We start from the raw sequence: 14,702 nt of genomic DNA, 5'->3' as shown, positions 1-14,702 counted from the left end.
CTGAGGCTCGCCTGTCTGTGTCCCTACCAAATGGCAGCCCTCACAGGAGGGCACTGTGTGTGACCCACCGGTCCTACCCACGGCCAGCACTGCTGAAGACTTCAAGGTACTGAAGGGCAGCAGACAGACTTAAAGGGACCTCCCCCAAAGGCGCAGGCAGTACCAGGACGGGAGAATGGGCAAGGGTCTCAGCGCCCTCAGCGATGGCGAAGGAGTTTTCTTTGATGCTCAGAAAGCCTTGGATTCCTTAAACCCTGAGACAGGAGAGAGCTGGCCCCTCCATTCTCAGAGAGAAGAGATTATGAACTCGTGTAAACAACACTTCTGTTGCTTCAAGTCAACAGAAAACGGCAAAGCCGAGTAACAGTGATTGTTTGCTGGGTGTCAGGCCCTGTAATTTACCGACTGTTCGCTTGCTAACAGGAGTCCCGCTTCACCCAAGGGACTTTGTTTTGCATGAGGCACCTGCTGGTGACTTACCAGCAGGTCCATTTAGAAAACACCAAGAGAAACCTGACTGGAAACCTCACCGAAATGCAAAGTGAAGTCCACTTATAACGAATGACAAGCGGAAAGTACCAGGAAGGTGTTCCGGTCCTCCCTGACAGTCCTTCCTCTGGAAAGTCTTGCTGTGCTGCGAATCACTCATCGCACACCTTATCCCAGAAAGCCGGACCGCGCGAGGGGCCAACCCTGGACCGCAGGACTTTCCAGCTTAGCTGCCTCTCGCCAGAGGCACCTTCCTCCTGAAGATTTCCCGGGCCCCTGGCCAGCCCTTCCACTGTGCCCTCTCTCCCCACCTCCATCTCCACCTGGGGGACCCTTCCCCCCTTCAGAGCCAGGCTCAAATACTGTCCCCGCCAGATCCGTCCCCATTCCCTCAGCTGCCCTCGCGTGTGCCCACAGGCCCTGACTACGTCACAACACAGGGCACCGGCGGGCGGCCCAGGTGTTACTCGAGGTCGGTCTCTCCCGCCCTCTGGCAGGCTGCTCCGAAGGCAGCCCGCGTGTTTTCTGCATGTCTCCAGGCCCTGGCAGAGGGCGGGGCCCAGAGAAGGCCCTCGGATGACCCAGGCACAGGAACTGGCCTTTGGCCTCTGATCTGCAAGTAACAGTGAATGCAAATGAAGACAACGCGGCCTGGGAGAGCTGAGCCTGGAAGAGCGGCTCCTGAGGGGACAGCTGCTTTTCATTTCTCTCCTATTACTCGTCCGCGGACGTTCAAGTTTTGGACAACAAACATCCTAAGAATCAAAGAGTGCCCTGTTACTGTTATTTTTAAAATAAAGTATCCAAGTTTCCCAACTGTACCATTTTGAGACGTGATGCAAAGGATTCCTGAGAAATGCTTCACAGATTAACCCAAGATATTTCTGGAACAGCACATGTGCAGGGAAGCAATTCATGGTCACTGGTCAAGGCCCTGGGGCTGAAGATCAGCGACATGAATACCCAAGAAGCCCTGCCCCTGAGGAAGGCGCCCGGGCTTCTGGTCGGCCTGCTGCGCTTGCTGGGTGGCCCTGAGCCTGAAACACCAGGACCGCATTCTGTCTTGCAGAATCTGCACGGATTCACTAATAAACCATACATGTAAGGGACTCAGCACAGAGCCAGATAGGCAGAAAACCCTCAATAAAGGCTACAAGTTTCCTTCCTGTGCTTAAACCACAGCCTGCATGTTGCACCGGGTCCCCTCCCGGGGTGCCTCACCGAAAAGCATCCTGGTTCAACCCGGGAAACACACCCCACTTCCAAGTGGACGCAACCTGCCCCTCTGCAGCCCCTTACCAGCCCGCCTTCCTTAGCTCGGCTGCCGAGCTAACCTGGGACCCCAAGTGACTCGGGCTGTTAGGACACCAGCCCCTGCTCTCAGCACAGGAGCCCTGGACTGCCCTCCACCACCCCGTCTTCACCTCGGTCCCAGGGGTTTGCCCTGCAAGGTGCCGCTGTCTAATTAAGCCCTGGGCCCCCTACGCGCAGCCTAACTGAACCCTTGCAGACGACTCCCCAGTACAGGCAAGACCCAGGTAACCTGGAGGCAGCTCCCCGAGACTTCTAGGAACACACAAAGAGATGAGGTCCACAGTGAGGATTCGTCATGCACCCCGAACCCAAGCGGCCCCCCGCCAGCCCGGCCTCCGGGGCTCGGGACCGCATAGGAAGACGCGCCGGAGCCCTGACAATGCCCGGAGCCAGCCGGCCCGCTTCGTCTGCAGCCGCCGCGGCGGGCACCCCGGGTCGAAATGCGAGCGAGGGGCTCGCTGGGGGCGGCACACTGCCCGGCCCGGCCCGGCCCCGCGTCCCCGCGACGAGCGCCCGGCGCGGCCACCGGGACCCGCGGCCGGGGCTTGTCGCCCGCCCCCCGGGGCCGCGCCGAGGTCCGCGGCCGCCCGCGGAGGCCGCCCGGGGGCCTGCGGGGTGCAGCCGCGCGCCCCGAGCAGGCCCGGCCGCCCCGGGCCCGCGCATCCCGGCCGGGCGGCGGCCCGCCGCGCCTCACCTGCTTTCTCGATCTTGCCGGACATTTCCGGGCTGCGCCGGAGGCCGAGGCCGCCGCTCATCTGGCCCGCGCCGGGTCGCTGCGGGGCCCCCGGCCGGCGCGGCCGCCGCTCGCCTCGGCCCTGCCTCGCTGCGCCTCAGACCCGCGCCGGCATGGCGGGCTCCGCGGGCCGCGGCCTGTGCGCTCGGCCAGCGCCGCCCCAGCCCGCCCGGAGCCGCCGCCGCCGCCGCCGCCGCCGCCCGCCGCTCCGCCTCCTCCGCTGCCGCCGCCGCCGCCGCCGCCGCTGCTTTCCCGGGCCCGCGAGACGCGCTGCCGCCGCCCGCCCGCCGGGCCTCGGCCGCGGCCAGAGCGCCACCTGCCGGGCGCCCCGCGCCGCCGCGGGCCAGCGCCCCCTGCCGGCCCGGAGCCGGCCTGGGCCTCCCGCCCGGGGCGCAGCGCCCCCTGCCGGCCCGGAGTCTCCACGCCGGGGCGCGGGACCGGCCCCGCCACCAGCGCCTCTGCCTCCACGCCCGCCGGGCCTGGGGTGGATGCCGCCCTGGGCTCAGTCTTCTGTGCAGGCCAGAGTCTCCACGCCAGGGCCTGGGACTGACACCCCGCCCCCCCTTAACTTGGCACCACCTGCCAGCTGGAAGTCTGTCCTGACCCTCCCACCAGGGACACGGCAGTCCCTGCTGGCCAGCAGTCCCCTTCACCAGGGTCTGGGACTGACAGCCCCCACACAGAGTTCAGTGCCGTCTCCTGCCCAGATTCTGGCATGCCTCCCTGACCCTACGCACAGCCCCCTTCTAAACTCTAGCTTCCAGGACCCACCACAGACCCCACCCAGGACTCAGAGCCCCATGCTGGGTCACGGTCCAGGCCAACGCATAGACTGATTCTTGCTCCCATGACCTGGGTGTTAGCAGACCCTGCTAGCTGAGTCACCTGGCCTGATCCCACCTGAGACTCAGTTCTCCCGGCCATCTCAGAATTTTCAGGGCCTGGAGCTGACATGACCCGAGGTTCAGCCTAACCTGACCTCTCCACCTCATCTGAGACAGAAGCACCCCCTGAGGACCCCCTGAGGACAGAAGCCATTTGGCCTGATCTGGACCTGACCTCACTCAGGGCTCAATGTCCCCAGGCCCAACTCCTTAGGACACAGTGACCCCTGTCTGCCCTACCCATCCCTCCCTCAGATGGGACCGAGGTGGCCTCCAGCCTGGAGCTCAGCCATGGGCCTTTTCTCATATAGTGATGCGCTCAGTAAAAGCCAATGATATAAGAATCAAAGACCCGTCGGTGGCTAGGCACTGCGTTAGGTGCTGTGGGTCCTATAAAAAGGAGCACGATTGGTCCTTCACTCCAAAGAGTTCACAACCCGGGGCACCCAAATAAATCGTGCAATGCATGTATAAGTAACGACAAACTTTAGTAACACAAGGGATGTTCACAAGTGGAAAAATCTCCTGCCTCCTGCTCAGCGTACTTGACCCAAGATCGAATACAAAGAAGTAACACAAAAAGAACTCGGCTAATTTCCTCTCCTGCTTCCCTCAAAATGGGTAAATTAAATAATCTGGGCAAAGGGACGGGATTTGGGAGAGGTGCAGGGAGAAGGAAAAGGTGGTGGATGCTGCCAGAAATGCCTATTGGCGTCTCCCACACACTCCGGTGGGTGCCCCGATTCTGTACCTGAGAGGCGGCCATAGAGGGCCACCAAGTTTCCAGAGTTGCCAGTTCCAGACCTCCCAGGGTCAAAGGCAAAGCCAAAGATCGACAAATCAATTTCTCTTTTCAAGCTGATGAATCGCTGCTACGAGGTGGCTTCACGTCGTCAGGTAAGACTAGCTCTTGGTCCCAGATCCACCTCCCTTAGACCCCCAAAGCTGCCCCCAATTCTTCTAGCTTCTGAGCTAAGAAGGGCCAGTATTTTAGAATCCAAATCCTAGGTGCAAAGCAGAAAATTAAACTGAACAGTAGGCCCAGCCAGGGGTTGGTAAGCATACAACAATTTTATACCTGATATATGCTAACTCGTGACGTATGTTTTACATTTAATAAATCACGAAATTTCAAATGATGAGGGATTTTCAAAGAATGAAATACTTTACAAATGGGCGTTACTATGAATAAAGGTCATGGACCTTATTTAATAAAGCTTATTTGTCAATGGCGTTTATAGCGATAATGGAATACATACAAGGTCATGAAGCAAAAAATTCCTACAGCTTCGTCCTTCCCTGCACGGGGCTGTCTCTCCTACTGCTCTTTCCATCCAGGATACTCTCTCCCTTCCCTCCACCCGAATGCTTCCTGGTCATCTTTTGCTTCTCGATTTAACTGTCACTTCTATGGGGAATCCTCCCCCAGTCGGTCCAGCTCCCTGTACTGGTCAGGATGCTTGATTTCACTGTCAGAAACCCAGCTCAGCTTGGTCAGGGCAAAAAGGGAATTCATTGGCCATCGCAAGGAGCAAACCAGGGATTCAGCCAGGACCCTCGCTGCACCTCCAGCCCACGCTGCTCCTGTGGGTCAGCTCTGCTCTCAGGTGATCTCTCTACATAGTGGCAGTCTTGGGATCAGCAGACAATCATCAGCCTAGTTGAGTCCCACGCCTGTAACTAAGCCAATGGCTACAGCCAGAGTGGGTAGAATACAAAAGTTGGCCAGGCCTGGGAATTGCACCAAGTGCAGGAAAGCTTGGGAGTGGATGCTTTAGAAGCAGCAGGCGTGAGTGGGAAAGAGCGGACGCTCGAAGCAGTATCGGGGGAGAGGTGCGGAGGCACAGGTGGGCAGACACTTCCATCTTCTCAGTGACTCTTAACCCCCCGAGTGGGGAGCACAGGTGCATTTCCAGTAAGTGGTCAGCCTGCTCCGGGCTCCAACTTAAAACATCCAACTTCCTTAACCCAAACTTATCTTTACATGCCCCACGGTATTTCACATGATGCTCAGTTTTTGTTCAGTTTAATTCAATTCAATTCAATTCAGTTCAGTTCAATTCAATTCCATTCCATTCATATAGATTGTGCATCTTCAGTGTACTGGGCCTCATGAGAAAAACAAAGATAAGCAAGACCTGGGTTCTAGTCTTCAGGGAGTTGGGGAGGGTGAAACTCTTCCCTGAGGCTGGCCATGCCACCGTGGTGGTCACCATGCTGTCTGGTTGTGAGGGCATTCCTTTCAATTTGGAGCATCAGGAAAGTCCGAGTAGAGAAGACAAATGTTTCAGTGACTTTAAAAGGCACCAATGATTTTGTTTTCATTGAGAGTCCGCTCATTATTCATTCCTACTCACAAGCCTGAGGGCCACACATCCCCCCACACGCCAGGCCCCCGGGTGGCTTCATCCTGCCTCGTGCCAGTGCTCAGGAAAAGAGAAAAATGACCACAGGCATCTTCGAAAAGGCGGGGACAGACGTCTGGGTCCCTGTCCATGATCTAAACGTGGCAGCTCCCGGATGGTCTCAGAGCAGCAGGCAGCTGGTTGGCTCCGTGGTACCTTCGGCCCTTCTGTCACCAGTGGGGATTCAGGCCATTTAACAGACCTCATGTGCTGGGCACTCGAAAGCTGGTGTGAACATTTTCAGCGACACATAACGCCACCACAGCCTCAAGAATCTGGTTCAAGCTGAGTCTATGGCTGAAGCATGAGAGGCCCAGGGGCCATCCTTCCTTCAACCAACTTGGTAAACGTTACAGATGGCGTGTTGAGTGAGGAAATTGTGCAAGGAATGTAGTAAACACCGATTAGCCAACAGCACATGCACACACACCCCGTGTGCATGCGCGCGCGAGCCCACACACACACACACACACACGCACACACTCCTCTTCTGCCCCCTAGTGAACACTGAGGATTCTAAACCCCATTTGCTTCAAGTCATTTTTAAAAAGCAACATATTATCGTTTTACAAATCTTTAAGTGTTAATCACAGAATATATGTGCCATCATTAAAAAAAAAAGAAAGAAAACACATACAGAGATAAAATAAAAGTCAGTCTCCCTTTCACTCGTGAGAGGTAACAGTTTAATGTATATCCTCCCAGACATTTCCTTATTAAAAATATATCCATGCACACACACACACACACACACACACATATTTTTTTTAAACGTGAATAGGTTTAAATGGTGCAAAGCACTTTGCATGACGGAAGCTGGCTAAATGCTCACTAAGCCCACTTGCTGGGCACACGGCGAGAGGACATCTCCGAGCGTCCCCTTGCAGTGAGGTATGGCCGTGCGGACAGAGGAATGTGGAATGTGGTTGAAATAATGACCGTCGCTTCCACACCCAGCCCATCAAAAAATCCCCCACGCCGGATCTTCTACTCTCTCGCTTCTGTTTCTGCTGTGATGATGCATTGGAGCGGGAAGGAAGCTGGGTCCCCGAGCGGCTGCCTGGAGCAGAGCACCACCCTCCCCACGGACCTGCGTGGAACTGCAGGACGGTGACATAAACAAGAAATGAAGCTGTACTGGAGTCGCTAGAGCAGTTTGCCTACCCTGTCCGATGCAGTCTACAACTTGCATTTTACATTAAATATATTTTTTCATTAGTATAGATAGATAGAACATCTTTCATGCCAATACATATAAATCTGATACTTTTTAACAGTTGTGTAGCATTCCGTTGCATGGATGTATCAAAAAGTATTTAATTATTCCATTCTTAATAGGCATTTATATTGTTTCCAATTTTTTAATATTGTATACAAAATTGCGATAAATATCAAGATTGGCTTGTCATGTGCCTTCCTGCTCGTATTTCTGTAGGGCGGGTACTCATTCCCTGTCATTTTGGATAAGGACTCAGAAATACAACAACCTGAACAGTGGAGAATAATCTGGAATAATTACATTTGGTTACGGCATGCATTTGGAGAGGAACCGAAGGCAATGTTTAAGATCCTCGAAGAAAGAAGGAACTGCGCCCTGGGTCTGGTCCTGATATTTGCTAAGCAACCTTGTAATGTCATTAAACTCTACAAACCTCAGTTTATTCATCTTATAGGGGTAATACTAATGCCTGCCTCATACCGGTAGGGATAAAACGTTGGGATAATAAAACGGAGATATGAATACCAACCTCGTACGATGACCAAGGTTAAATAATGAACGAATGAATGAATGAATGGCAGTGATCCCTGAGAGACGAACATGAATGAGAGAAGCTTTACAGTTGCCCCTGTGAGGGAGTTTCCAGGCCACAGTGCGGGGAGGAGGGACCCAGGCAGAGCCTGCCGAGCTGGGTAGACAGAACTGAGAGTTCCAGGAGACCAAGGTTGCCAAGAGTTCGTAGGACAGAGAGGGGCGGTGTGCAGAGAGCTGGTGGGGGAACAGAGCACACTGTGCTTCCTGAGTCCACCGGCTCCAGAGGAAGAGAGAGGAAGGGGCTTAGTCACACGCACCCCATCTCTCCTTCCGAACTCACCAACCAGATTAAGCTGCATCTGCTCCCTGGGGAGCAAGGGCAGAGAGGCCAGAGTGCTGTGCCGGCCGAGCTCTCTCCTTCCAGAAGGAAAGAGTGGAAGTAAGAATGGAGAAGCGGCAATACCGTGGACCCCTCGTAGCTGCAGACGCTCTTCTCCGGGCTCTGGGGTCGTTCTGAGAGCGAGGTCTGGACCCCCTCCCCACCCCTATTCCCCGGTCTGCCTCCCTAACTGAGCCCACTTGCTGCTGCCTACATCACTGAATAACAAACTACCGCCAAACCTAGGGGCTTAAATCTGTGTGGTGCTTGTCTACCGGCGAGGGGTCAGCTGGACAGCCCTGGTGGAGTCAGCCAGGGCGGGGTTGGGACTCACTTGTCTGTTGGCTTCTTCAGACACGCATCAGGGCCTGGGTGCTCCTTGGCCTCTCTCTTTGTCTCCAGGTGGCATCTCATCCTCCAGGGCCCCTCCCTGTGGCTTAGGTTTCTCACAGAATAGGGGTCTGGGGAAAGATGCATTTCGGACGTGGTGGCTGGCCTCTAAGAGCGGGGAAATAGAAGCTACCAGGACAGTCAAGGGCCACCCTGGACATGGCCGAGCCTCCTTTCTGTCTCTGCTCTTGCTGGTCAAACCTTCCATCCCTATGTCCTGCTGGTCAAAGCAGTCTCAGGATCCACCGGGATTCAACAGGGTAGAGCAGGGGCCTGCACCTCGTGGTGGGAGTGAAGCAGGATAGTCAGCCTAGGGAAGACCCCACCCCCCGCCCCCAACCCAGGACGCGGCTCTGGAATTTCTCTCTTGTCCCTTACTCTTCCCGCTCCCTGTTTTGATTTCAAGCGTGAGACCCCAGTATGAGAAACAAGCCAAGTCCGGGATTCAGGCCGATTAGCCTTGGGACTCCTCCCCCCACCCAGAGAAACAAAAGCCCACAGTTCAGACAGCTCAGGGCCGACTCTCTCTTGAGCTGCCCACACTTCCTTCTTTTTTGGGGGGTGGGGGACGTAGCATTTTTTCTGCCCTTCTCACAATCTCTCCTCCTTGTCGTGGCCAGAGAGGTCCTCTCCGCAGCTAACCTAGTGTCATCCACGACCAGATGAAAAGGCCTCAGCTGCCCCTCATCTCCCTCGGTCCAAAATCCAACCACCTGCTCTAGTCTTCAACACCGCATCTCCTTCGCCGAGCCCGCCAGGCCCACGTGGGGCCTCCTGGTTGTCCACAGACACTTGGGCCTTCCCGGCGTGCGGGGCCCTCTGGCTATCACTGGACCTTTGCAAATTCCGTTCCCTTTGCCTAGGACACTCTTCCCACCTCCATCTTTGCCGAGATGATCCCTTTTCTTCCTTCAGGTCTCGCTTGAAATGGGACCTTTGAGAAACTTGCCGCTTTGCAGTTCATTGCTCGGCTAACACAGTATTTTATCAAGCAGAGTAGAATTCACGCACAGCAAACCGCGGCCACAGAGAGTGGGCCATGTGAGCTGTGAGTCACGCACACACCATCAACGGTCAGGACACAGAACATTTCCCTCACTCCCAGAGGTTTCCTCGCGCCCTTGGCATTGACCCCTTCTCTCACCACCAGCCCCAGGCAACCCCTAACCTCCTTCTCATCACTCTAGGTCAGTGCACATTTTCCAGAATGTCACATAACGGAATCATATGGGTGTCATATGATTTTTGGTCATATCTCCATTTTATAATTTCCTGTTTGCTTTTGGTGTACGCCTGCGCCGTGCACGAGGCCTGGCATGGAGTGGGTGCTCTCATGAGCTTTTGTTGAGGAAATCAGGAAATGCCAGGACCTCAGGTGGTGTCCCCGGGGAAGGAACGTGTAGCATCAGGGAGACCCTGAGTGTCCAGCAGGCCGAGGGAGCAGGGAGCTTGCCGGCGCAAAATTGTCTTTCTTCTTGCATGACCCGGTTTCAGGGGTCTAGTGACCACCCAGCCTTCTCTGGCAGCCCATGTCCCCCACCCCCACCCAGCCCCTGCGCTGCTGGGAGCTAGACCCCTAGTTCCCAGCACATAGCCTCTTTCTGGAAGTCAAACCTCTCCTTCTTTAAATATGTAAATTTCGGTAAAATGCACATAACATAAAAGTCGCCACCTCGACCGTTTTTAAGCACTCAGTTCAGCGGCATCGCATCCTTGTGCAAACATCGTCCCCACCACCCATCCGTGTCCACGGCACCCTCGTCGTCCCCATTAAACGCTGACCCCCCCATTCCCACGTCTTGTCTCCACGAACTTGACGGCTCTGCGCACCTCCGATCAGTGGACTCGTACAGTATTTGTCCTTTCGTGACTGGCGTATTTCACACAGCGCGATGTCCTCGAGGTTCGCCCGTGCCGGAGCACGTGTCAGAACGTCCTTCCTTGTCGAGGTTGAATAACGTTTCATCGCGCGTACGTGCAGGGGACCCGTTTCGCTCATCCCTGCGCCCTGTCGGCGGACACGACCAACATCGGCCGCTTCTGCATCTTGGCTGCTGTAAACAACACCACTGTGAACGAACATGTCTTCGAGACCCTGCTTTCATTTCTTCGGGGGTACGTACCTGGAAGCAAAACGGCTGGATCAGATGGTAATTCTATCTTTACTTTTTCGAGGAACCGCCATACCGTTTTCCTCAGCGGCCGCACGACTCGACGTCCCCGCCAGGCGTGCACAAGAGTTCCAGTTTCTCCACATCCTCGCCAACACTTGTCGCCGTCTCCTTTTTGATCACGGCCACCTTAATGCATGGGAGGGGGAGTCCGCGCGTGAGGATTGGCTTTATCCCTCTTCAAAGTTTTCTCCTGAGAGAAGCCCGGTCTCCGAGCCACACAAATCTCAATCCTGGGAAACCTCAGCTCTGTCCCAACTGCGATTCTGTGGCCTCAACAGTCACCCGTGGAAACCGGAGGCAGGGTTGACTTTTCAGTGTCAAATGCGAGTCACTCAACAGCTATGTGCGGAGGGCTTACCCTGGGTCGAGCCGGGGCCCATGCGGCACCCGGCCCCGCAGCTCATGCTTGGCCCTCCCTTGCCCACGCCATAAGGAACTCCACGGTGACGCCTCGTTCGCCCAGGTGGCGAGTGGCCCGGGAATCAGCCTTGTTGCCGTCGCCACTTGGCACTTCTCCTCGCTCCCCTCTTCCTCCACCCGCTGTCATTTTTGCGTTCTCTTGTCTTATTTTACAAACCCTTGCGAGCCATTCTTAACCAGGGCTTCACCAGGGTTGTTGTTTTTTTTTTTCTTTTTCCCAGAACAAGGCGGGGTATAAATAAATCAAGGAGAAATTGAAAAAAGAGTGGCGTGTGGCTATAAGTAGCAAAAGTCTCCTCTACAAAGCTGACTTCATCAAAATAGTATTCCGCAAAGTCTCCGAGACGGAATGGCCACCAGCCTGGCACATGCCTTCACACTCATGCCCACCCCACTGGGGGGGACCCCGGGCCCCGCTCCTCCCAGCGGCCCCCGGGCCCGCTCCTCCCAGAGGCCCCTGGCTGCCTCCCAAGGGCATGCTGGGAGGGTTTGCGCGTGACAAGGCCTGTCCTCGCCACCGCGCACTGTCGAGGTCGGGGGGGATCCTGGGCCCCACGTCCCCAACTCCCCGTCCTGTCGGGGAACTGGCGGTGCCCTGTGTGTTCTCTGCTTCTGCCATCCTCCCTGGGCCCCTGCCAGCCAGGCTTTCTCTCCCGCATCTGCAGGTGGGCTCCTGCCTGCCCTCCCCATCCTCGTCCTGGCCGACCCCACCCCCACTGCCAACATCTCCATTACTTTTGTTTGTTCATTTATAAAATGAATACCTGTTTGTTGTGAAAAAAAAAAAATCTTTTCAGCTAATAGAAATTAAAAAAGAGATAGGAAAATGAAAAACATACCCTAAATCCCACATTTCTGTGAGAACCGCTGTCAATATTTTGGCAGAAAGCCCTTCAAACCAGTTTCTTAAAAAACAAACAAATAAACAAACAAAAACGTTCTGAACACTAGCCCTGAGAAATGTTACTTGGGGGAAAATGAGGATTCCACAGTCCAAGGCCTCGAAAGTAGCTGCCCTCTGCTCACCAATGATCACGGCCGGTCAACAAGGTCAAGGGCTGAGCTCAGCTTTGTTTAACCCATCTCGCCCTTAGAGCTCTCCAGGGGACCCCAGAAACAGTTCGGAAAACACTATTTCAGGGTTTTTCCTATGAGGTGGCCCCATGTACACATCCTAAAGCATTCTCTTTTTAAAAAAAATTTTCACAAAAATCAGATTATACTAAATAGCCCTTTGTAAGATTTTTTCCTACTCAATAAATTATGAAATAATTTTTTCATATTAAGAAGTAGAGATCTACATCCTCAATGCAGCTTTCAAATTAATTTTTGATAGATAATAAACACACATAAAGAGAGAACCCAGAAATAGATCACAACCAGCATACACAACTGATTTTTGACAAAGCTGCAAAAAGAATTCAGTGGAGGAAAGATAGCCTTTTAAACAGATAGTTCTGGACATGAAGATCACCTTAAGACTCATATTTGATACAAAAAATTAGCTTAAAGTAGACCGGACTTAAATTTAAAATGTAAAACTATACTTTTTGGGGGAAAGGGAGAAATCTATTTGGATCTGACGGATCTTTTAAGAGACTAAAAAGATTAGCTATACAGATTGAGAGAAAATATTTGCAAACACGTATCTGATAAAGAATATATAAAGAACACTCCAAATTCAACATTAAAAAAAAATCAAACAATTAAAAAATAGGCAAGACATGAAGAGACATTTCACTAAAGAGGCTACACAAGTGGCGAGAAGCATTGAAAAAGATGTTCAACGTCATTTGCTATTAAGGAAATGCAAATTCAAAACCACAATGAGATAAACCTATCAAAATGGCTAAAACTAAAAAATAGTGAGAACACCAAATTCTGGTGAGGATGCGGGGAAATTGACTCAGTCATACGCTGCTGGTGGGAATGCAACATGGTACAGCCCTCTGGGAAACTGACGGTTTCGTAAAAAAAAACTAAGCATGCAACTATCACGTCATCTGTAGCTGGATGTAGCGGTTGCGCCCTGGGCATGTATCCCAGAAAATGAAAATTTGTGTTTCCACAAAAAAACCGTACATCGATGTTTATAGCAACGTTATTCATAATCATCAAGAACCAGAAATGCCCAGACGGCCTTCACCAGGTGAGCAGTTCAACAGGCCGTGGCTCACGCCCACCGGGGAATACTACTCAGCAACATAAAGGGATGAAGTGCTGATGCGCTCAACAACCCGGATGAATCAGCAGAGCATCGCATCGGAGGGGAAAAAAGCCAATTCCCGAACGTTGCATATTGCACGATTCCATGTCTATAAAATTCATGGTATGAAATAATTATGAAGATGGAAAACAGACGAGTGGCCGCAAGCCGTTTAAGAAAGAGTGGGTGGCGATGGGAATATTTCGTCTCCTGTATCCTGTCGACACCCTCGCTGAGATTTTGCACTAAAGTCTTGCAGTATGTCACCACTGAGTAAAGAGTACCTGGACCCTCCGTGTTCTCACTGCGTTTTAATTTTAGCCCTTCCGATAGGGGTATCTCATTGTGGTTTTGATTTGCATTCCCCTAACGGCTGAACATCTTTTCAAGTGCTTCTCTTTGTGTTATTTCTTACAACTACATGCAAATCTATAATTATCTCAAAATAAAACATTTTTTTTTTAATTAGTAAAGTATTCAGACAATGAAAAGTAGGTTTCCCACTCTCCCCACGAGACACCACTGGTATAGCTTTCTGCATCCTTGTTTCTAAAATCTGTTTGTACTTCATCAGGCAGATGTGCCAGATTTTATTGGACAAATTACATATTATTAAAGTTTACATTATTCTTAGTTTTCAGCATTACAAGCCAGGTAATTATGTAAGTATCTTTGTGAGAAGTGATATTTTTGGGTCATACATGAGATGTTGCTATGTGTTTCCATATTGTCCTGGAAAGATTATATCAATTTACATTCCCCCCCCCCCCCGATAGGTTCATCCTCTGCTTCTCTCCTCATTAATCCACACTTTAAATTAAGAAAGGGCACAGCAAATAAAAATCCTGGATAAACTTTATATTGCATACCATCCGGGGTGTCGGCATGAGAAACGAAGGTGCACCTTTCTTTTTTACCAAATTCCTAAGAGCTAAATATAGCAACTCATCCCTTAGATTGTTTTTTAAAAACAAACAAACAAACAAACAAAATAATAAAAAGATAGTGCTGTAGATTTAAAGAAGATCAACCATTCCCAGTTTTGTGGTAAGAATTCCTTTCATCTCCACCCGAGACGTCTTCCTGAAATCCTTTCTAGCCTCACTTTTGCTGCTTTGAAAAATAAACTGTGTGACCTCTCGTCTCCTAGAGAGGAACAAAGTCAATTTTCACAATCTATCACGGACAGAAGGTAGAACAAGAGAATCCAGTCGGCACCAGAGGGGCGGGAGCTGGGTCGTGGGGAACTGGGTTCTGGGCCAGGGAGTTCGGCCTGTGACTCCTTGTACTGTTGTGTGGGTTGGGTTCTCGGTCAAGTTATTTAAAAGCTCTTAAACCTGTGTCCTTGAGCGAAAAATGGGTATAACAATAGTGAATTTTCATAAACGCTTTTACTAGAGCTTGATCCCTTCTTCTCAGGAAGGGTGGAGAAAGGCAGGTCCGAGTGAGTGGTGTGATTCGAGGAGTATCACCTGGTCCAGAGAAGGGCGAGGACCGGAAAATGGAGCCGGTGTCACCCAAAGCCACTCTGAGCCTTCCGACTTGTTCTAAAGCG

At 52.4% G+C, this 14,702-nt stretch overlaps 1 protein-coding gene across 4 annotated transcripts in view; it reads right to left on the bottom strand.

Annotated features, from left to right (window-relative positions):
- Positions 1 to 2,682, bottom strand: part of RAPGEF1 (Rap guanine nucleotide exchange factor 1) — a 122,245-nt gene extending 119,563 nt beyond the window's left edge. Inside the window, exon 1 of one of the 4 annotated variants that reach the window (XM_036218076.1) lies at positions 2,498 to 2,682. In XM_036218076.1, the coding sequence (XP_036073969.1) occupies positions 2,498 to 2,558 (61 nt within the window). In that variant the 5' untranslated portion in view covers positions 2,559 to 2,682. The remainder of the gene's footprint in view (positions 1 to 2,497) is intronic. The other 3 variants (XM_016133867.2, XM_036218081.1, XM_016133874.2) reach the window with 3 other exon arrangements.
- Between the last annotated feature and the right edge of the window lie 12,020 nt (positions 2,683 to 14,702).

This window comes from Rousettus aegyptiacus, unplaced genomic scaffold (genome assembly GCF_014176215.1).
Source record: "Rousettus aegyptiacus isolate mRouAeg1 unplaced genomic scaffold, mRouAeg1.p scaffold_m13_p_3, whole genome shotgun sequence".
NCBI lineage: Eukaryota > Metazoa > Chordata > Mammalia > Chiroptera > Pteropodidae > Rousettus > Rousettus aegyptiacus.
This window is presented reverse-complemented; position numbering and strand designations above follow the sequence as displayed.